The sequence below is a fragment of the Myxocyprinus asiaticus genome, chromosome 39 (assembly GCF_019703515.2).
Source record: "Myxocyprinus asiaticus isolate MX2 ecotype Aquarium Trade chromosome 39, UBuf_Myxa_2, whole genome shotgun sequence".
Classification (NCBI taxonomy): Eukaryota; Metazoa; Chordata; class Actinopteri; order Cypriniformes; family Catostomidae; genus Myxocyprinus; species Myxocyprinus asiaticus.
In genome coordinates, this window is record NC_059382.1 from 39,853,564 (window position 1) to 39,872,666 (window position 19,103).

A 19,103-nucleotide genomic window follows, 5' to 3' on the forward strand; every position below is an offset into this window, starting at 1 on the left:
AAACAATACCCCATAATGACAATGTGAAAGAAGTTTGTTTGAAATCTTTGCAAATGTATTAAAAATAAAAAATGAAAAAAATCACATGTACATAAGTATTCACAGCCTTTGCCATGACACTCAAAATTGAGCTCAGGTGCATCCTGTTTCCACTGATCATCCTTGAGATGTTTCTACAACTTGATTGGAGTCCACCTGTGGTAAATTCAGTTGATTGGACATGATTTGGAAAGGCACACACCTGTCTATATAAGGTCCCAGTTAACAGTGCATGTCAGAGCACAAACCAAGCCATGAAGTCCAAGAAATTGTCTGTAGACCTCCGAGACAGGATTGTATCGAGGCACAGATCTGGGGAAGGGTGCAGAAATTTCATCCATAAATGAAAGAAGTTTGGAACCACCAGGACTCTTCCTAGAGCTGGCCGCCCGGCCAAACTGAGCGATCGGGGGAGAAGGGCCTTAGTCAGGGAGGTGACCAAGAACCCGATGGTCACTCTGACAGAGCTCCAGCATTTCTCTGTGGAGAGAGGAGAACCTTCCAGAAAAACAACCATCTCTGCAGCACTCCACCAATTAGGCCTGTATGGTAGAGTGGCCAGACGGAAGCCACTCCTCAGTAAAAGGCACATGACAGCCCGCCTGGAGTTTGCCAAAAGGCACCTGAAGGACTCTCAGGCCATGAGAAACAAAGATTGAACTCTTTGGCCTGAGTGGCAAGCATCATGTCTGGAGGAAACCAGGCACCGCTCATCACCTGGCCAATACCATCCCTACAGTGAAGCATGGTGGTGGCAGCATCATGCTGTGGGGATGTTTTTCAGTGGCAGGAACTGGGAGACTAGTCAGGATCGAGGGAAAGATTAATGCAGCAATGTACAGAGACATCCTTGATGAAAACCTGCTCCAGAGCGCTCTGGACCTCAGACTGGGGCGAAGGTTCATCTTCCAACAGGATAACGACCCTAAGCACACAGCCAAGATAACAAAGGAGTGACTACGGGAGAACTCTGTGAATGTCCTTGAGTGGCCCAGCCAGAGCCCAGACTTGAACCCGATTGAACATCTCTGGAGAGATCTGAAAATGGCTGTGCATCGACACTCCCCATCCAACCTGATGGAGCTTGAGAGGTTCTGCAAAGAAGAAAGGGAGAAACTGCCCAAAAATAGGTGTGCCAAGCTTGTAGCATCATATTCAAAAAGACTTGAGGCTGTAATTGGTGCCAAAGGTGCTTCAACAAAGTATTGAGCAAAGGCTGTGAATACTTATGTACATGTGATTTTTTATTTTTATAAATTTGCAAAGATTTCAAACAAACTTCTTTCACGTTGTCATTATGGGGTACTGTTTGTGTGTATATATATATATATATATATAATATATATACTTTTTTTTTTAATTATTATTTTATAAAAGTATAAAAATCAACAAACAAAGAGAAAAGAAAAAATTCCACAAAGAACAGAATCCACAGTTACTACCATAATTTTGTTTCTCTCCTAATGGTCCTCACTGTGAGCCTTCCAGAAAGGACAAATACCTGTCCCATTTCTTTTTTTTTTCTCCCCCTTTCTCCACAATTTAGAATGCCCAATTCCCAATGCATTCTAGGTCCACGTGGTGGCATATTGACTCACCTCAATCCGGGTGGCGGAGGACAAATCTTGGTTGCCTCCACTTCTGAGACCGTCAATCCACGCATCTTATCACATGGCTCATTGAGGACGTTACCGTGGAGATGTGGCACGTGTGGAGGCCCACGCTATTCTCTGCGACATCCACGCAAAACTCACCATGTGCCCCACCAAGAGTGAAAACCACACATTATAGCGATAACGAAGAGGTTACCCCATGTGACTACCTCCCTAGCAACCGGGCCAATTTGGTTGCTTAGAAGACCTGGCTGGTGTCACTCAGCACACCCTGGATTCCACTCAGGACTCCAGGGGTGATAGTCAGCATCAATACTCGCTGAGCTACCCAGGCCCCACCTATCCCATCTCTTACCAAATGCGTTCAATCTTCCAAACTGTTTATATGACATCTTTTCAAATGCGGCAATATTGCCCAATTCGGTGAATCATTCTTGAAATGAGGGACCACCAATTGACTTCCATCCTCAAAGAATTATTTGTCTGCCGATCATTACGCTAATTTGGATCCAGCTTTTAGTATATTTGTCACCTACTTTAATAATAACCTCATCACCCAATATACATAGTCTGGGGCAAAATGAAATTTGAGTATCTAAAATGTCACAGATAATATTCTGGACTCTCAACCAGAATTCTTGAATGTCTCCATCCTCCATCTGACATCGCCATCAGGTAGGTGTCTTTTAAACCAAGCCTAAACAATCTAGAGGGAGTCCAGTAGAAATGATGCAAAATCTTAAACTGAATAAGGCATACACTTGCATCCCTAGACATAGTTTTAATTTTTTTTTTTTTTACATTCTTTCCCACTCCCCATCCTCCAATACCAAGTTCAGATTTCTTTCTCATAACCTCTTTAGAGATGTTAAGGCCCCATCACTAAGACTTTGAATCAACGAGAAATAATATACTGACGCTTCATGCCCGTTTACAAAGTCTGTGAGCACCATACAGAGTGTGTCTGCAGCTTTAGGGGATCATGTACTACCCCCAAAATAGTACAAAGTAGATGACGCAACTGTAAATACCTGAAAAATTGAGACCTAGAAATCCCACATTGCTGTGTTATATTTTCAGAAGATATCAAAGCTCCATTTTCATAAAGGTCACCAAGTGTAGCAACACTCCTCTCAATCCATTTATTTCCAGCAAAAAGGGGACATGTTAATACACAATTTGGGTTCAGCCATATGCTTGAGGAAACATTTAGGTAAATATCAAAATTGAACAAACGGGAAACCTTTGTCCATACTGAATGTTAGGGTGAAATAATGGGAAGCATTTTTACTTCTCCAGGCAGTTTGATATTAAGACTTTGCAATGGCGAGATTGGGGCATGGACCGCTTGTTCAATGTAGTACCAGGGAGGGGCTCTCTCAGGTGGGAAAGACCAATGGGCCAAGTGTCTAAGATTAAAAGCATAGTAATAAAACACAGTTTTGTGGAGGCCTAAACCTCCTTTGTCAATTGGTCAATTTAACTTACTGAAATACAACCAAAGTCATTTACCATTCCAAATAAAGGACTTAGATATTCTATCAAATTGTTTAAAATTAGAAAGAGGAACTTCTAAGAGAGAGACTATAGTAGATAATTGAATTTTGGGATACAATTCATTTTTATAACATTGACCTTCACAGCCATAAAAAAATGTAGTGAAGCCCACCTAGCCACATCCCAGGAGAATCTTTTCATTAATGGGTCAAAATAAACTCAGATTTGTTGGAAATAAAATGCCTAAATACTTAATCCCTTGCTTTGGCCATTGAAAGGTGCCAGGTTGGAAAGCTGTGGTAGGGCAATATGCTGTTCGAGCAAGAGCTTCCGATTTAGACCAATTCACCCTGTATCCTGAAAATTTGGAGAAGGAATTAATAATTTTATGGAGGCTCGGCATAGATCTACTAGGTTCAGAGACGAACAATAATATATCATCTGCGTAGAGTAGAAGTTTATGCACCACACCTCCTGCTACAACACCAGGAAAATAATCCTCTTTTCTTATTGCGGCTGCTAATGGTTCCAGGGCAAGACAAAACAATAAAGGGGAGAGAGGACAGCCTTGCCAGGTTCCCCTATCAAGAGAAACATAATCTGAAATTAATCCATTAGTTTGCACTGCTGCTAACGGTTGTTTATAAAGTAACTTAATCCACCCATTAAAAGTGTTCCCAAACCCGTACATTTCCAAGTTCTTAAAAAGATCCCATTCCACCCTATCAAACATCTTCTCGGCATCAAGTGAGATGGCAGAGATGGCAGTTGGTTTCTGATCATTCGCTACTGACCATATAATATTTATAAAATATCTAATTTTAACAGAACTACAACCATGAATAAACCCCACTTGATCTATATGTATAATTGATGTAATTACTCAATCGATTAGCCAGAATTTTAGACAATATTTTTACATCTAACTGGATCAGGGAAATTGGACAATAACTTGTACATTAATTTGAGTCCTTATCTTTTTTAAGAATGAGACTGATCAGGGCTTGCATCATGGTTGGCGGTAGTTCACCTTTCTTTTATGACTCTGTGTAAACTTCCAACATAAGTGGAGCCAGTTCTGTGACATAAGGCTTTAGGCAAGGCTTTAATTACCTCAACAAGCTCCTCCAAGGACACTGAGGACCAGTTGGTTTCTACATAAACACTTCTATCTTTAATTTGTTGAAATTCAGGGTCTTGTAGAAGGTATGTATTAAAACGACATCTATATGATTTTATTTTCTCTATATGCAGCAACATCTCTTAAACACACCAAAGCATGATCTGAAACTAAAATGTTCCCAATTAAGCAGACTGAATAAGTGACTTGGATATAAAAATAAAAACCTATTCAAGAGTAAATCTTATGAACTGATGAAAAAAAGGTGTAGTCCCTCTCAGATTGATTCAGAAGTCTCCAAATGTCTGTAAGACCAAGATTTTTACACATCCTCTAAAGTGTCAATGTTGCTCTAATGGGTCTACACACCTTTGCATCACTATGATCAAGGACTGGATCCATTAAAAGATTCTCCAAAAGTCTCCATCCAAAACCATATCATGAAGGATCCCAGCGGCTTGTAGCTTCCCCTCAGGATCTATAAAAAAAGTTCTGATCATCAGCATTGGGTGCATAAATATTAGCCAAAATAAGGTTTTACCCCTGTTTTTCAGCCAAAACAAAAATGACTCTTCCTAAATTATCTTTGATCTGTTTGAGACATTTGAATTGTACTGTAAATGCTTACTTATCAATGTGATGACTCCCCTGCTCTTACTTGAACCAGCACTGCAAAACACATGCCCACCCCATGCCCTACCAAGTTTTTCAGCTTCCTCTTTCCTGTGAAGAAAGATGCATTTCTTAAAGGAACACTATATCATATGTTTTACACTTAAGGAAAGATACAACCTTCCTTCTTTTTATAGGGTGCCCCAGCCCATTAACATTACATGTGGAGAGAAACATTTTACCTATATTAAAGTGTGACATTGACGTAAAGATAAATTGTGTACCCAAGGCAAAATTATATTGGCCACTTTCCAACATTGGTTTAACAATCAAATCCTGAACAACCCACAGAACAGAAAAAAAAATGCACTTGAACCCCGCACACAACAGTCCCAACCTTCATCCAAACCCCCGGAAATCTGACGGTCCATGCACGCTCACGAGATTTTCTGCAACACTATTGCTACTGGATTGCTGAAGTGTTTTTTTTCTCTCCTTATGTTTTGTTTTTTTACATAAACCGTGCCATTAAATTGCACAAAAATGTATTCCATAAAATAAGCCCCAGTAAATAATCGCATCGAACCCACAAAATGAACAAATTAACTCAACAATATGTCAATAAAGGGAGAAAGAGAGAGAAAAAAAAAAGAGTCAGTGGGCAGCCAACAGAATAGCATACCCTCTCAGGCTGCATCAGTAAAATGCACAATGTGTAGTTTGTATTGTTGACTGAGTGCAGACAAAATTACGCACTCACACCATTGATTTAATGAAGGCCATAGCTTGTCATGAGCATGTAAATGTCTTGCGACCACCCTTGGCGTCAATTCTCAGCTTAGCAGGAATAAGCAGTGTGAAACCACCTTCTGTTGGTGAAGCAGAGAGTAAATCTAGCAAAGTCCAGAAAAAACATGATGTTGTGGTCCTCCCAGCACAACTTGCCTTAATTCCTCACCACTCCTAGAACAAAGTCTCTGTCAGCCGACCACAAGAATCTTGCCAGGATAGATTGGGGTCTGTCACCTGCCGCGGGAAGCTGACCGAAAACTCTGTGGGCACGCTCAATTTCGAGCCGCTGTGTCGATCAAATTCAGAATAAGCCCATCCAAAAACGTCACCATTTCTTGACCTTCCTTTCCCTCTGGGATTCCAACGAAACAAACTTTATTACGTCTGCTCCGATTTTCCATATCCTGTAGTTTTTCCCACGTGCGTTCCACATCCACCTTGGTAGCAGGCGAGTTAACCTGTAGCTCTTTTTCAACCGACTCCAGAAACTCAACCCATTTTCAACATTGTCCATTCTTGTGATCAGGAAAGTTTTGCCTCCATAGTTGTGATCACTTGACATATTTCTGCAAGGCCCTCCAAGTCAGTCAAGATTTTCATCAGCGCTCTATATATGTTAGAAATCTCCCTACCTACTTCATGAAGCTTGCAGCCACCATCGACTGGACCTCCGCCATCCTGATCCTGCGAAGCATCCGACACATGAGAATTGAAGTGATTTTTAATGTCCCCACAGGCCGACGATTTCAAATTTTTCGACATCCTGCCCTCCCAGCACAGTTAGCAAACAAAACTGTTACAGTTCTCACCAGCTAATATTGCTGAAAAGGATAATTGTAGCAAAGTTTAAGCGGAGCTCGCCTTTAAGCGACCAACCTTCACATAGCGTCACATGACTCCCCAAAAGGTAGGTATCTTTATTATACTGCCTCTTAAGATATCTAGTTTTGGCCAAATTCTACGGTAGCATCATATGTATCCTGGCAATCCCAGAATGCAGTGTGATGACCTTAGTGGAAAAATAAATCCAAGATGGTGGATAAAGCGAGAGAAATTTATATTATAAATATACTTAGAATACATTCAATACTGAAATGTATTGATAAATATATATTATGATACAAAACTGACTATTTTACCCAAAATGTGTGTGTGCTGTGAGTATTTATGCTCATTAGAGGATCGCGTCGTTTCTCTGGCGTCACCTGTACTGAAATCAGTTGCGAGTCAAGTCTCGTGCGTTGTGCGTGAGGTGCACTATTTGAATGATGCATGGAGCTGCCGCCTATGTAGAGCATTCAAAAACGCTCTTTTATGAGGCATCATTTCAGCAAGTATGCTGCCATAGAAGACAGGAGACAGCAAGGCAGCTCACTAAGTTTTGGAACAGACCACATATTGCAAAAACAATGTGCACATTAAGCCACGTTTCCATCCCATGTGTTCAAATTAACAAAATCATCATTTACGGAGAAATTTTAGCCACTGTGACTCTTTTGTTAATAAAATACTCGCGGTTTAGAGCACACAGACAAAACACTGTTAAGAACTTGTCTCATGTCTGAGAGCGACAGCTTGTCACACATTTCTGTGCGTTCCTCTTTCCTTATGACTTTACTATGTGGATCTATAAGATATATTTCAAAAGTGTCAATAAAACTGCCCTTACGCACAGTTTAAGTTTTTATTTGATTTATTTTTCTCTGTAAACTCTTTGCTGGTTTTGGATTTTTTAGACACCGTTATTTCAGGATGACCAGAGCAACATTTCAGATGTGATTCCAGTTATGAATGAGTTATTCAGTCACATTACTTTTTTAATGCACATCTTGTATTCTTAATAAATTCAATAAGAGTTTATTATGTTAATGTGTTTCCATCATAGTTTATACGCATTTCTGCTTATCAAATAAACAGTTTATCCATCTCAAGTGAGCATATACATTCTGGAGATTTAATTTTCATCTTGGTGTTTCCATCCAGCGGTTTTTATGCAATATCCCAAAATGCACATAATAACCCAGCTATTGACTGTTGCTACAGTACATTAAACGGCAGCTAAACTTGACAGAAAAGACCGGGGGAAAGATCAAGAAAGATCAATGACAATTAAAGCATGTTTTCCATCAGAAGGATTAAAAACAGCAACATTTCGTCCAAAAATAGAAAGCATGTTTTTTGCTCTTTAAAAAAAAAAGGAAAAGAAAAGGCTTAACGTGTACAGTTATGGGGAACAAAACACTTGACAGAAAAATTTTGAGTTTCTCCATGGATTGTGGCTTTGTTTTTTTGTCAAAAGATAGTCTTTCTTAAAAGTAAATATTCTCCCTGGTTTATCAGTTGCAGAATATATTTGTTTGTTAATGATTATTTGTATGGGGAAAGCCCCGTATTTGGCAGGTCAAAAGTTGGCAACACTAGCAACATCTGTCAATCTTTATAACGAAGGAGGGAACCAAGCCATATCGACAGACCAGAGTTTCTGACCGAAAACAACCTAGCAACCACACAAAGCTACTCAGAATGCCTTAGAAACCACATAGCAACATCCTAGTAACCACCCACAATACTGTAGCATTATGGCAGCAAATTTTGCACAGGCACCACTCACAATTAGTTTTCTTTAGTTTTTTTTTTGGGGGGGGGTTCCCCTTTTTCACCCAATTTGAAATGCCCAATTCCCAGTGTGCTTTTTTAAGTCCTCGTGGTCGTGTAGTGATTCGCCTCAGTCCGGGTGGCGAGGACGAATCCCAGCTGCCTCCGCATCTGGGACCGTCAACCCGCGCATCTTATCACGTGGCTTGTTGAGCGTGTTGCCACGGAGACATGCCGTTGCCACGGCATCTACGCTCAACTCACCATGCACCCCACCGAGAACCAACTACATTATAGCAACCACGAGGAGGTTACCCCATGTGACTCTACCCTCCCTAGCAACTGGGCCAATTTGATTGCTTAGGAGACCTGGCTGGAGTGACTCAACATGCTCTGGGATTCGAACTAGCGAACTAGCAAACTCCAGGGGTGGTAGCCAGCGTCTTTTCCACTAAGCTACCCAGGCCCCCACCACTCACAATTTCTTAATATTAACTGTGTGAATAGAAAATGTGAGAAATTTTACATGAATTTCAGCAACGGTGTGCAAAGAACAATTCTCTCCTCTCTGATTCTGAAGCCCATCAATTTATACTCATCTATAAAAAGAGGATTAAAAGATATATATCCAATCTCTCCTCTGTCTATATGTCACAGACACACTATAGCCCAACAAAGAGGAAGAACAATGCGTCATAGCTATTTTTTCTCATAATGACAGAGAAGACTAATCCTGTGAGATTATCTGTGGAGATTATCATTTGTTATGGACACTTAATGGAGAATCTTGCATCTTTCCCAGAATGCTTTGCTTGTGACCAAAAGGGTCTGTTTTCGGACTCTCACCCAGTTTCTTTGCTTTTGGAGAGTCCAGTAATCACCAAATCTCAAATCCTGAAGTTCAAACGTTCACAGAGAAAGGCCCAGTTTTAATGTCCAGGATTAGTTGAAATGTACAGTATGTCACTTGGTGTAGTTAATAAAGCTCATCTTTGTGGTGAGGGCATGACCGCTGGTGGTAAGAGATGTTAGAGGACAAGTTTAATGGGTTTAAAGTGTTTGTGTATCTTTGTTCTGAGAGCTGTGCAGTGTTTCAGATGTGACGGATGTTGTGATGATGTGTTCAGTGGCACCAGGCTTTGCTTGGCACTGCAGTCAGAGATGCCCAGAGCCGGGCAGAGAGCTGGGTGCAGATCCAACACACAGCTCTAATGAAGAAGATAGAATAGCAAAAGCAGAACTCTAAATATAATAGATCTTTCATATTTATCTTCTCTGAAGCAGTGCTTATATATTCTATGGTGAATCTTAAAAATACATTCCCGGCTTATATTGCACACCAAAATTAAAAGAAAAAAGAAAAAGTAAAATACAATTTTATGAAAAAATAAATAAATAAATAAATAAATAAAAAAATATTTTTTTTATTTTTGGCATTTTTTGCAATATCTTCATGACAATATTTTTCACCTACATTTTCATTATGCTTCCATGCATTTAACTTTTGAGTTTTTTGTTGTTATTATTATTATACTGTACTTAATGTGGATAATAATAGTAATAATAATAATTAGGGGTGCACTGAAATGAAATTTTTTGGCCGATACCGATTTTAACTAAATACTATATGCCGATACCAATATTTTGCCACTTACCTTATTTCGTCATCAGATCACTTTTTTTTGTTCAGAAATTCTGCTTTAAAATTTACAGAGTTACAAAAGTTTCATTTTTATTTTATTTATTTATTTATTTTTTTTATGTTATAACAATAAATAATTTCTGTTGAACATGGATTGGATCTGTTGAACATATGACTTCCCTATAATGTTTTGTTTATCTAACAACAGGTCCTCCACAGCAATAGTGACAACAACACAACACAGCTGCACACAAAACAGAGAACAGAACTTACTTAACATGTCTGAAGAGTTTGTAGAGTTTGATGCATTTCTATGCCCAGCCTTATTGTTTGGAGAGTTTTTGGACCGGTGCCAGTTCACAGTGGATGGAGTTACACATGCAATACCGAAAATAGAAAACAAGCGATTGATAGACTGTACCGTCGCTCGTCACTGCTGGTTAGGACAAAAACTCTGATTACCATAGAAAATATACCTTTTATCATGTGCCGTTTGCCATCAGGTTAGGACATGGTGTGACTGTGGCTGACTGTAGCCTCCTCTATGTTTCTGTTTGATTTCCTTATTGGAAAAATAAGTCTGGGCATAGAAATGCATCAATTCTTCAACTACAAACTCTTCAGACATGTTTAGTAAGTTCTGTTCTCTGTTTTGTGTGCAGCTGTGTTGTGTTCTGTTGTCACTATCACTGTGGAGGACCTGTTTTTAGATAACCAAAACTAGTTTTCGCTTGAACGCCCCAATGACGCGAGGGGGCTGCATGAACTGTTGCTCTCGTGCCCTGTCATGAACGTGCACAGGAGATCAACGGTCAGTGAACATTTTCACTAAATAATACATTAGATTTCAGTTTGTTTCTCATCAAATCTTATCATATGCTTTCATAACAATCATGAGTCTCATGAATAATTTATTAGACTTCTGAATTATACTTTTGTGTTCTTTTGAAGCTTGAAGAGGTGGTCACCATAAACTGCCATTGAATGACATCACTGAGCACAACATTTTTTCAAAATTTCTCCCTTTGTGTTAAGAAAAAAAAAGAAAGTCATGTAGGGTTATAACAACACAGGGGTGAGTAAACAGTGACTGAATTTACATTTTTGGGTGAACTATCCCTTTAAGTCTTATAGGATCTGTTGAACATATGACAGGACAAATTTTTTGTACTTCTAAAATTTTTTGTTTTTGCAGTTCAAAACAACATAACTCACATTTTAATAAAAGAACATCATAAATTCATAGTATGCACATGTTGGTCAATTCCACGGAAATGTCAACCACATCATGGAAAAATGAAAAGTCCAAAAACGGCATTTTATATTATATTGTGGTGTAATGATGATGCATATTGCTGTCCAAACCACTAGAGGGAGCCGCTGCTCACACAGCGCTGACTGAAGCATTGAAATACATACTACATTTTAAAACACAGCCTTTTAAGGTTTATAAACATGCAAGAACATATTGCGATTTAATCTCAACTTAATCAATCGTGCAGCCTTAATGGATACCATACCAATGTCTAAGAAGTCAAAGTCAGTCAAAGCGTTTTGAATGGTTTCACTCATAATGTATAAAGTGTCACTTTCAACGGTCATGTCTGTAACATCTGTAGCGTAAGGTGTTTGCCGATATTGTGCACACAAAGGACAAATGACAGCAGGACATTGGTAGCTAGTGTAAATGGACTGTATGCATATCCACTGTCCTGGATGTCTGAAAGCCTCCACAGACTCTATATGACTAACTGCATGTGCTGGGGGTGTGGCTATGTAAATAAGGCGTTTTTGAGGGTAAGATACATGTACTGGATTGTCTACATGAGCTTCTTTGAGGGTGTGAGATGCATGTGCTGGGGGTGTGGTTATGCAAATAAGCTGCAGTGAGATGCAGGCAGATGTTTCTCTGGATAAACCCTTCACACGCTGACCATTTGCTCTGCATTAGTAAACATGGCATCAAACGCTGAAGTAAACAGCGATTCTAAGGTATGTCTGCAGTATGTATACTTGTTTGCTTTTGTGGATTTTCACTTTGTGACTTTGCAGTAGCTTGATGCTGTTACAGTGATGAAGAAAACTATTTTGGATTAAAATTGTGATTGGAGTTAATTACTGACTGCATTGACAGATGCATTTGTGTCATGCTTTATGGTAATTTTTTTTAGTCATGCATGTAATAATGTGTATTTTATTAATATTGTTTTATCAGACAACTTCGATACAGCTTTTGTGTAAAAAAAAAAAAAAAATCATTATTTTACTATAACTCTTTATGGTTATTATTTGTGAAGACTGATATTGGTCTGATAGTGGAGAGATGCCGATACAATAATAAAACTGATATAACAGTTAAATGTAATGATGGCAAGCATGACATGCATAACATTTCTGGAAAAACATACATCAAATTCACACAATACTCACTCAAAATTCAGTAAAGTTTGAAAATATAAGCCAAGCTGAAATTGGAAAACAGAAAATGTCTATCCAATTATAATAATAACATTAATGAGGGTGATAATAATAGTAATATTAATAATAAATTAGATAAAATAAAAACTAAAAATTAAATAAATAGATCCATTTGAATTGTTATAAATTTTTAATGCAAATAAAAATATAAAATAAATATAATTGAATACATCTGTGTGTGTGTGTGTGTGTGTGTGTGTGTGTGTGTGTGTGTGTATATATATATATATATATATATATATATATATATATATATATATAGATAGATAGATAGATAGATAATATATTTTAGCCTAATATACAATGTGAAGGGTTATCAGCACATAGATATAATAGAATATACACATATTAACATGACACATATATACAATTACATATAGCATATGTTCTTTAAAAGAAAAGTTGAGTCATGTTTAAGTGTTCTCTGAATGATGCACCTATGTGAGAAACCTGATTTATTTTAATTTGAGTTTGCACCATCTGCCTGCACCCCCCCCCCCAACACACATACACACATACACAGATACACAAAGAGCTCTGCTGTGCTGATTTACAACAGTTCCATTGACACACACACAAACACACACACACTCTGGAGTCAACACAACATCAGTGCAGAAATACAGAATCAAACCCTGCATGTTTTGTGAGATGGATGTTGTGCCATGCACATGACAGACTGAAGAGTGTTAGATGCTCACGCAGTGAGTCTTCAGTGAGTTTGTCATTGTCCCTGGCTGTCCATACACTGAGGTTTGGCTTCTACTGCAGTGTGAATAATGATAAACATCTGACTGCCACTGAGACGGCTGATCTGTCTGTTTCATCGACCGAGAGGAAATAACATCCACAGGTGTACACTACAACATCTGGCTAGTTGACATGAAATGTGACAGTAGTGATGGCTATACTCCATCTAAAACAAATTTAAACTTTAATTATTAGTTTTTATGAACTCACAGTTATTAAAACAACATGGAAAATGTGTACATTTGCCCGTTTACACCTGGTATTAAGATGCGTCTCGGGTGTTCCGATCACATGTGTTCAGGTGAGACATATAATTGTGTTTATTCCTGGTCACTTAAGTGCATCTCCTGTGACCACTTGTGATTGGATTTGGAGGGGAGGGACTCTGTTTCATGATGACACAAATCAATCACGATGTCAGTGTATGACTGCATGACAGTAAAGTGCAACAAAGTCAGAAAAGACAAAGAAAGCGTAAAAAAAAAAAAACAGCCCGCCATTTCTCCCAGATGTGGCTGAAATTTTATCCAAGGACAAATGCAACATTTCGAGCAGAATTGTCCATTATTTAGTGGATTACTTGTATTAATCTGATCTGCAGATGTTCGTGCTTCTCATACAGTTGTGCTCAAAAGTTTGCATACCCTGGCAGAAATTGTGAAATTTTGGTATTGATTTTGAAAATATGACTGATCATGCAAAAAACTGTCTTTTATTTAAAGATAGTTATCATATGAAGCCATTTATTATCACATAGTTGTTTGGCTTCTTTTTAAATCACAATGATAACAGAAATCATCCAAATGGCCCTGATCAAAAGTTGACATACCCTTGAATATTTGGACTTGTTACAGACACACAAGGTGACACACACAGGTTTAAATGGCAATTAAAGGTTAATTTCCCACACCTGTGGCTTTTTAAATTGCAATTAGTGTCTGTGTATAAATAGTCAATGAGTTTGTTAGCTCATGTGGATGCACTGAGCAGGCTAGATACTGAGCCATGGGGAGCAGAAAAGAACTGTCAAAAGACCTGCGTAACAAGGTAATGGAACTTTATAAAGATGGAAAAGGATATAAAAAGATATCCAAAGCCTTGAAAATGCCAGTCAGTACCGTTCAATCACTTATTAAGAAGTGGAAAATTCAGGGATCTCTTGATACCAAGCCAAGGTCAGGTAGACCAAGAAAGATTTCAGCCAAAACTGCCAGAAGAATTGTTCAGGATACAAAGAAAAATCCACAGGTAACCTCAGGAGAAATACAGGCTGCTCTGGAAAAAGACGGTGTGGTTGTTTCAAGGAGCACAATACTTGTTGACCCCTCTCCAAACATAGCACTTATGGTTGTGACCATAAAGCTCTATTTTGGTCTCATCACTCCAAATTACAGTGTGCCAGAAGCTGTGAGGTGTGTCAAGGTGTTGTCGGGCATATTGTAACCGGGCTTTTTTGTGGCATTGGCGCAGTCAAGGCTTCTTTCTGGCAACTCGACGATGCAGCTCATATTTGTTCAAGTATCGTCGTATTGTGCTCCTTGAAACAACCACACCATCTTTTTCCAGAGCAGCCTGTATTTCTCCTGAGGTTACCTGTGGGTTTTTCTTTGTATCCTGAAAAATTCTTCTGGCAGTTGTAGCTGAAATCTTTCTGTAAGTCCCTGCATCTTGAAATCAGAAACATTAGCTATGTTTACATGCACTTAAAGGTAAGTTAGCTTCAATAAGTGGAAGCAATTTTTATCCCTATGAAAGTTCAAGTGGCTTATGCTTTTTGTAGTACTGTAAAAGGTGTGACAATAACCCTGTTACTCGGTTTGGAAGCAAAATTTTTATCTTAGCAAAAGTCTAAGCTAAAGGAAAACCTTAGCAAATGTATTGATACATTATCGCTTGTAACAGTAGCTAATATTCGATGGTCAGTTATACATGTGGAAATTTAGTTTGTTGTCATTCCTAAAATAAAAAGGAATAAAGTAACATGGCAGGATAATGTCTCTGACGTCAAATATGTTTTATTGTTACAAAGGTGTAATTCCACATAGACAATGAGAGTGACGTTACACATGCGAAGACGTGTAATTCATAAGGAATTACACTTTTTTTAAAATATTTTAATTTTTTTATTTGACAAGGTAATAACTCACCTTTCGGACAAAGACTGTGAGCCAATACTTGACACGGGCGGTGGAGGTGGTTTAGGCGCTCCAGGCTTGCAGTGTAAGATGTGGAAGTGGAGGTCTCTGTCTCATAACTGAAGTAATAATCTAATATGTTAATAAACGACAGACAAGCAAGCACAAAAACAGCATACAAAACACAGCAACTAGAACTAGCAAGAGTTAGTTGCTTAGTTTGATTTGTAGTTGTGGTTTTGTAGTTGACACATACAAAACCACAGTGACCAAAGAGGGTGCTACCAAACATGTGTTTTTAAATCTTTGTGGCTATAAAACCCTTTGCAAACATTGTGCAGACAAATACCATTAGACCTTTAGAGCGAACAACAACATGGCAAGTAATGTAAATAATGTTAGCTATGTAGTGGTTTAGCAAATTGTTGTTACAGTAAGTTGCTGCTGCTAAGATAACTTGCAGAGCAGATGAGATGGTTTTACGCACACCAGCTCCAGACACTCACAACTCTCCTGCTAATAAATCTAACATCACAACAACAGCATATATGGGTTCTGTGAAACATAGCAAAATTTATGTTACCCACCTATCGAGAAGAAAAAGAATAATCCTTCTTTTTTAGTTTATATTCGTCTGACCTTTTTCTCTTGGTTTGTTTCTCAGCCATTTGTCCTCCTTGGAGTTTAGAAAGTTTGCATCAGCCAGATTTGCCGTCGCTCTTCTAATGAATTTCCCTCTCGCTCTGCCCCCACCCCCCATCCTGTGCATGCGCAAGAACCCCCATCTGTTGCTGATTGGCTGGAGTAATGTTGTATGGATTGGTCTGATCCACTTTGTTTTTGTCCCATTTACAGAGCAAGGGCTGTGTACAAATTCTAGATTTTTTTTCAGCCCACCCACAGAAAGGCCAGCTAGCAGACTATGAGGAGATATTTGCAGAATTTGACAAAAAGTGTATTGGATTAGAATTACTGAGTGCACCTTTAAGAAAACAGTTTATTCTAGGGTTTTAGCAGAAAGTGGCATTCTGAAACATCATGTAAACAAGAATAAGAGAACGCGGTTTAATTTACCTAGGTTCTTCTCGGAAAACGCGGCTTAATGTGGCCATGTAATGGTGTTGGGTGTTTGAAGAGTATGCGTGTGTGGAACAGACCAGGATAACAAACGTCATAGGATGGAGCCCAACAACAAGTCAACACATTGGAAAGAATTCAAAATTTCTGGGAGTCCAATGGGAAAATCACATATACTAGAAACTATCCCCATTTATACACACCAATGTTAAATATCGATGGTCCCTCACGCTCACGTACATGCACTAGGGTTGCGCAGTTTACCGGTAATAATGAAGTATTGCGATACCAAAACAATTAAAACAGTACGATATAATCTTGTTGCTAATTTCAGTACCATATTACAGTATGCTGTAATTAGCTAAATTATATGAGATGTGACAATTTTGAGAGGAAATCAATGACAATTTGAAAATAAAATAAAAAAATCTCTGGAAATGGCTACGTGTGACCATTAGCAGAAGGATGTAATTTAATAAAAATTTGTACAGTCGCATGCGCTGCATGGTACTGAATAAAAGAGGTGCCGCTCTGCTCTCTGTCATCTGCTTCACACACACACACACGCACGCACGTGCGCACGCACACACTCACACAAAAGCAACACTACTGGTGCTTATTTTTCATGCAGTGTGGCTGTTAACGCTTAAATTAACTCCTCTGGTGCAGCTAATAAATTTCAGCTCGAGAGTCGCAACAGGATTTTCCCAGCATTAATGGGAAGCTTGACATAACTAACCCATCAAAAACAGGGAATAACTCAAAGGTCTGTCAAAGTAAAAGTCCTGCTTAAATTAAAGCTCTATTCAACTGGATGCGTGAAATTGATGACAGAATTGTTATTATGACAGACATAATAACAATTCTATAATATTAAATGGTTGTTTTAATATTATTATTATTATTATTATTATTATTTTTATCATCATCTGTAAGCAATATCACAAATGCAAGTGTTTTATCAGCATGTTGTGATCCAGCCATAGCAGCCACAGGTAATCAGATTTTCTTTTCATTATTATTTTCATTAGTACTGTGAAGCTCTTTTGTGCAGCATTTTAAATGACCAAAAATAAAATATATTTTCTTTGTAAAAATTAAAAAAAAAAAATAATAATATATATATACACACAGTGCATCTGGAAAGTATTCACAGCGCTTCACTTTTTCCACATTTTGTTATGTTACAGCCTTATTCCAAAATGGATTAAATTTATTATTTTCATCAAAATTCTACAAACAATACCCCATAATGACAACGTGAAAGAAGTTTGTTTGAAATCTTTGCAAATTCATTAAAAATAAAAAACGAAAAAAATCACATGTACATAAGTATTCACAGCCTTTGCCATGACACTCAAAATTGAGCTCAGGTGCATCCTGTTTCCACTGATCATCCTTGAGATGTTTCGTGTGATAACCCACTTTCTTGTAATAGGCCGCTCTCTGGTGTCTGGTGTAAACATAGTCACAGAAGAAGTTCTATGAAGTTTTTGTGCTTGTGTATGTATCTGCTTTTTTAATTTTGCGATCTCACACTTATTTCCTTTTAAAGCCGCTCATAACCGGCAAAGTTTAAACTCTTAGCGCAGTGGTTGATTGATAGGTTAGGGACACATACAGGACGGATTAGCGTTTACACCTCAAATGTGATGCGGTTACATGCGTTTTTACCATATTCATATGTAGTTTTTGTGATCCGATCACAAAACGTTTTAGACCCTGTTTAGACCTGTATTTAGCACTTACCACATATGATCGGATCACCCGAAACGCGTCTTAATTCCAGGTGTAAATGGGGTCTCTGTGATGTAGACCCAAAAATAGAGTTTTAGGAGGGGGAAATGTTTGCTGTTGATCTAGGACAAGCTCTGAAATTCCTTAATCTTGCTCTTTAAATCTTTCTCTGCTGTGGTTGAGATATTTTAAGACTTTAATACTGAGTATAATCACACACCTCATTCCAACTACTGCCTCAACAGCTTGTAACCACGGAGAGATTTACCACACTAGAAAAAAGCTGAATCTCCAAGCTGCTCTTTTCCAAACAATGAAAGCATACAGTGACCGAGCAGGGACTGTCACTATCCTTGTGCAGTATTCTAAGTCCTCTGAAGTCAAACAATAGCTTTGTGTGGGAAACCAACTGACATTTTTTTTCTGCAGAACATCTTCCCCTGTAACTATCACCCATGCTCTGATATATGGCAATATGCTGTATAAAAAACACATATATGAAAAATATGTTCATGTATGGTTTTCACTGATATAAAGTCACATGAATAATAACTGAATGTTATGGGCCAAGTTTGAATATGCACATAAACAAATGAGATTTAAGAGGCTTTTGTTGAAATATTCATTTACTGTAAACCCTAAAGAAAAAACGCCTACGCTGGTCATAGTTGATTTAAGCCTGTTTAAGCTAGTCTCTCAACCTGGCCAAGCTGGTTTTCAGCTGGTTGGCCTGCTATGAAGTGCCCAAAACCACTCTGAAACCAGCAACACAAACCAGCCTGACCTAGTAAAACAATTGCAGCAAATTGTAGGGCTTGTCCCTGTCTCTGTCAGCCTCGAGTAATATGAAGCTTATTACGTTGACTTTATCAGGCGTGACCAGAAATTTGTAGCTTACGAGGTCACGTTAACAAATTTCCATCATGCACTGTAAGGCTGAAAGCACTGCATTGATTGGTGGTGCCCATCTCACTGAACAATGTCAATGGCACTGTGGTGTAGGCTGGTGCTGATTG

At 38.4% G+C, this 19,103-nt stretch overlaps 1 protein-coding gene across 4 annotated transcripts in view; it reads left to right on the plus strand.

The window, feature by feature from the left end:
* The window catches only part of LOC127429801 (septin-4), an 80,148-nt gene that overhangs the window by 36,525 nt on the left and 24,520 nt on the right, over window positions 1-19,103 (plus strand). Inside the window, exon 1 of one of the 4 annotated variants that reach the window (XM_051679028.1) lies at window positions 11,851-11,902. The exons of 1 other annotated variant lie outside the window; for it this stretch is intronic. In XM_051679028.1, the coding sequence (XP_051534988.1) occupies window positions 11,867-11,902 (36 nt within the window). In that variant the 5' untranslated portion in view covers window positions 11,851-11,866. Of the gene's footprint in view, window positions 1-11,850; window positions 11,903-19,103 lie in introns of those variants that run through there. 2 more of the 4 variants (XM_051679025.1, XM_051679026.1) reach the window with 2 other exon arrangements.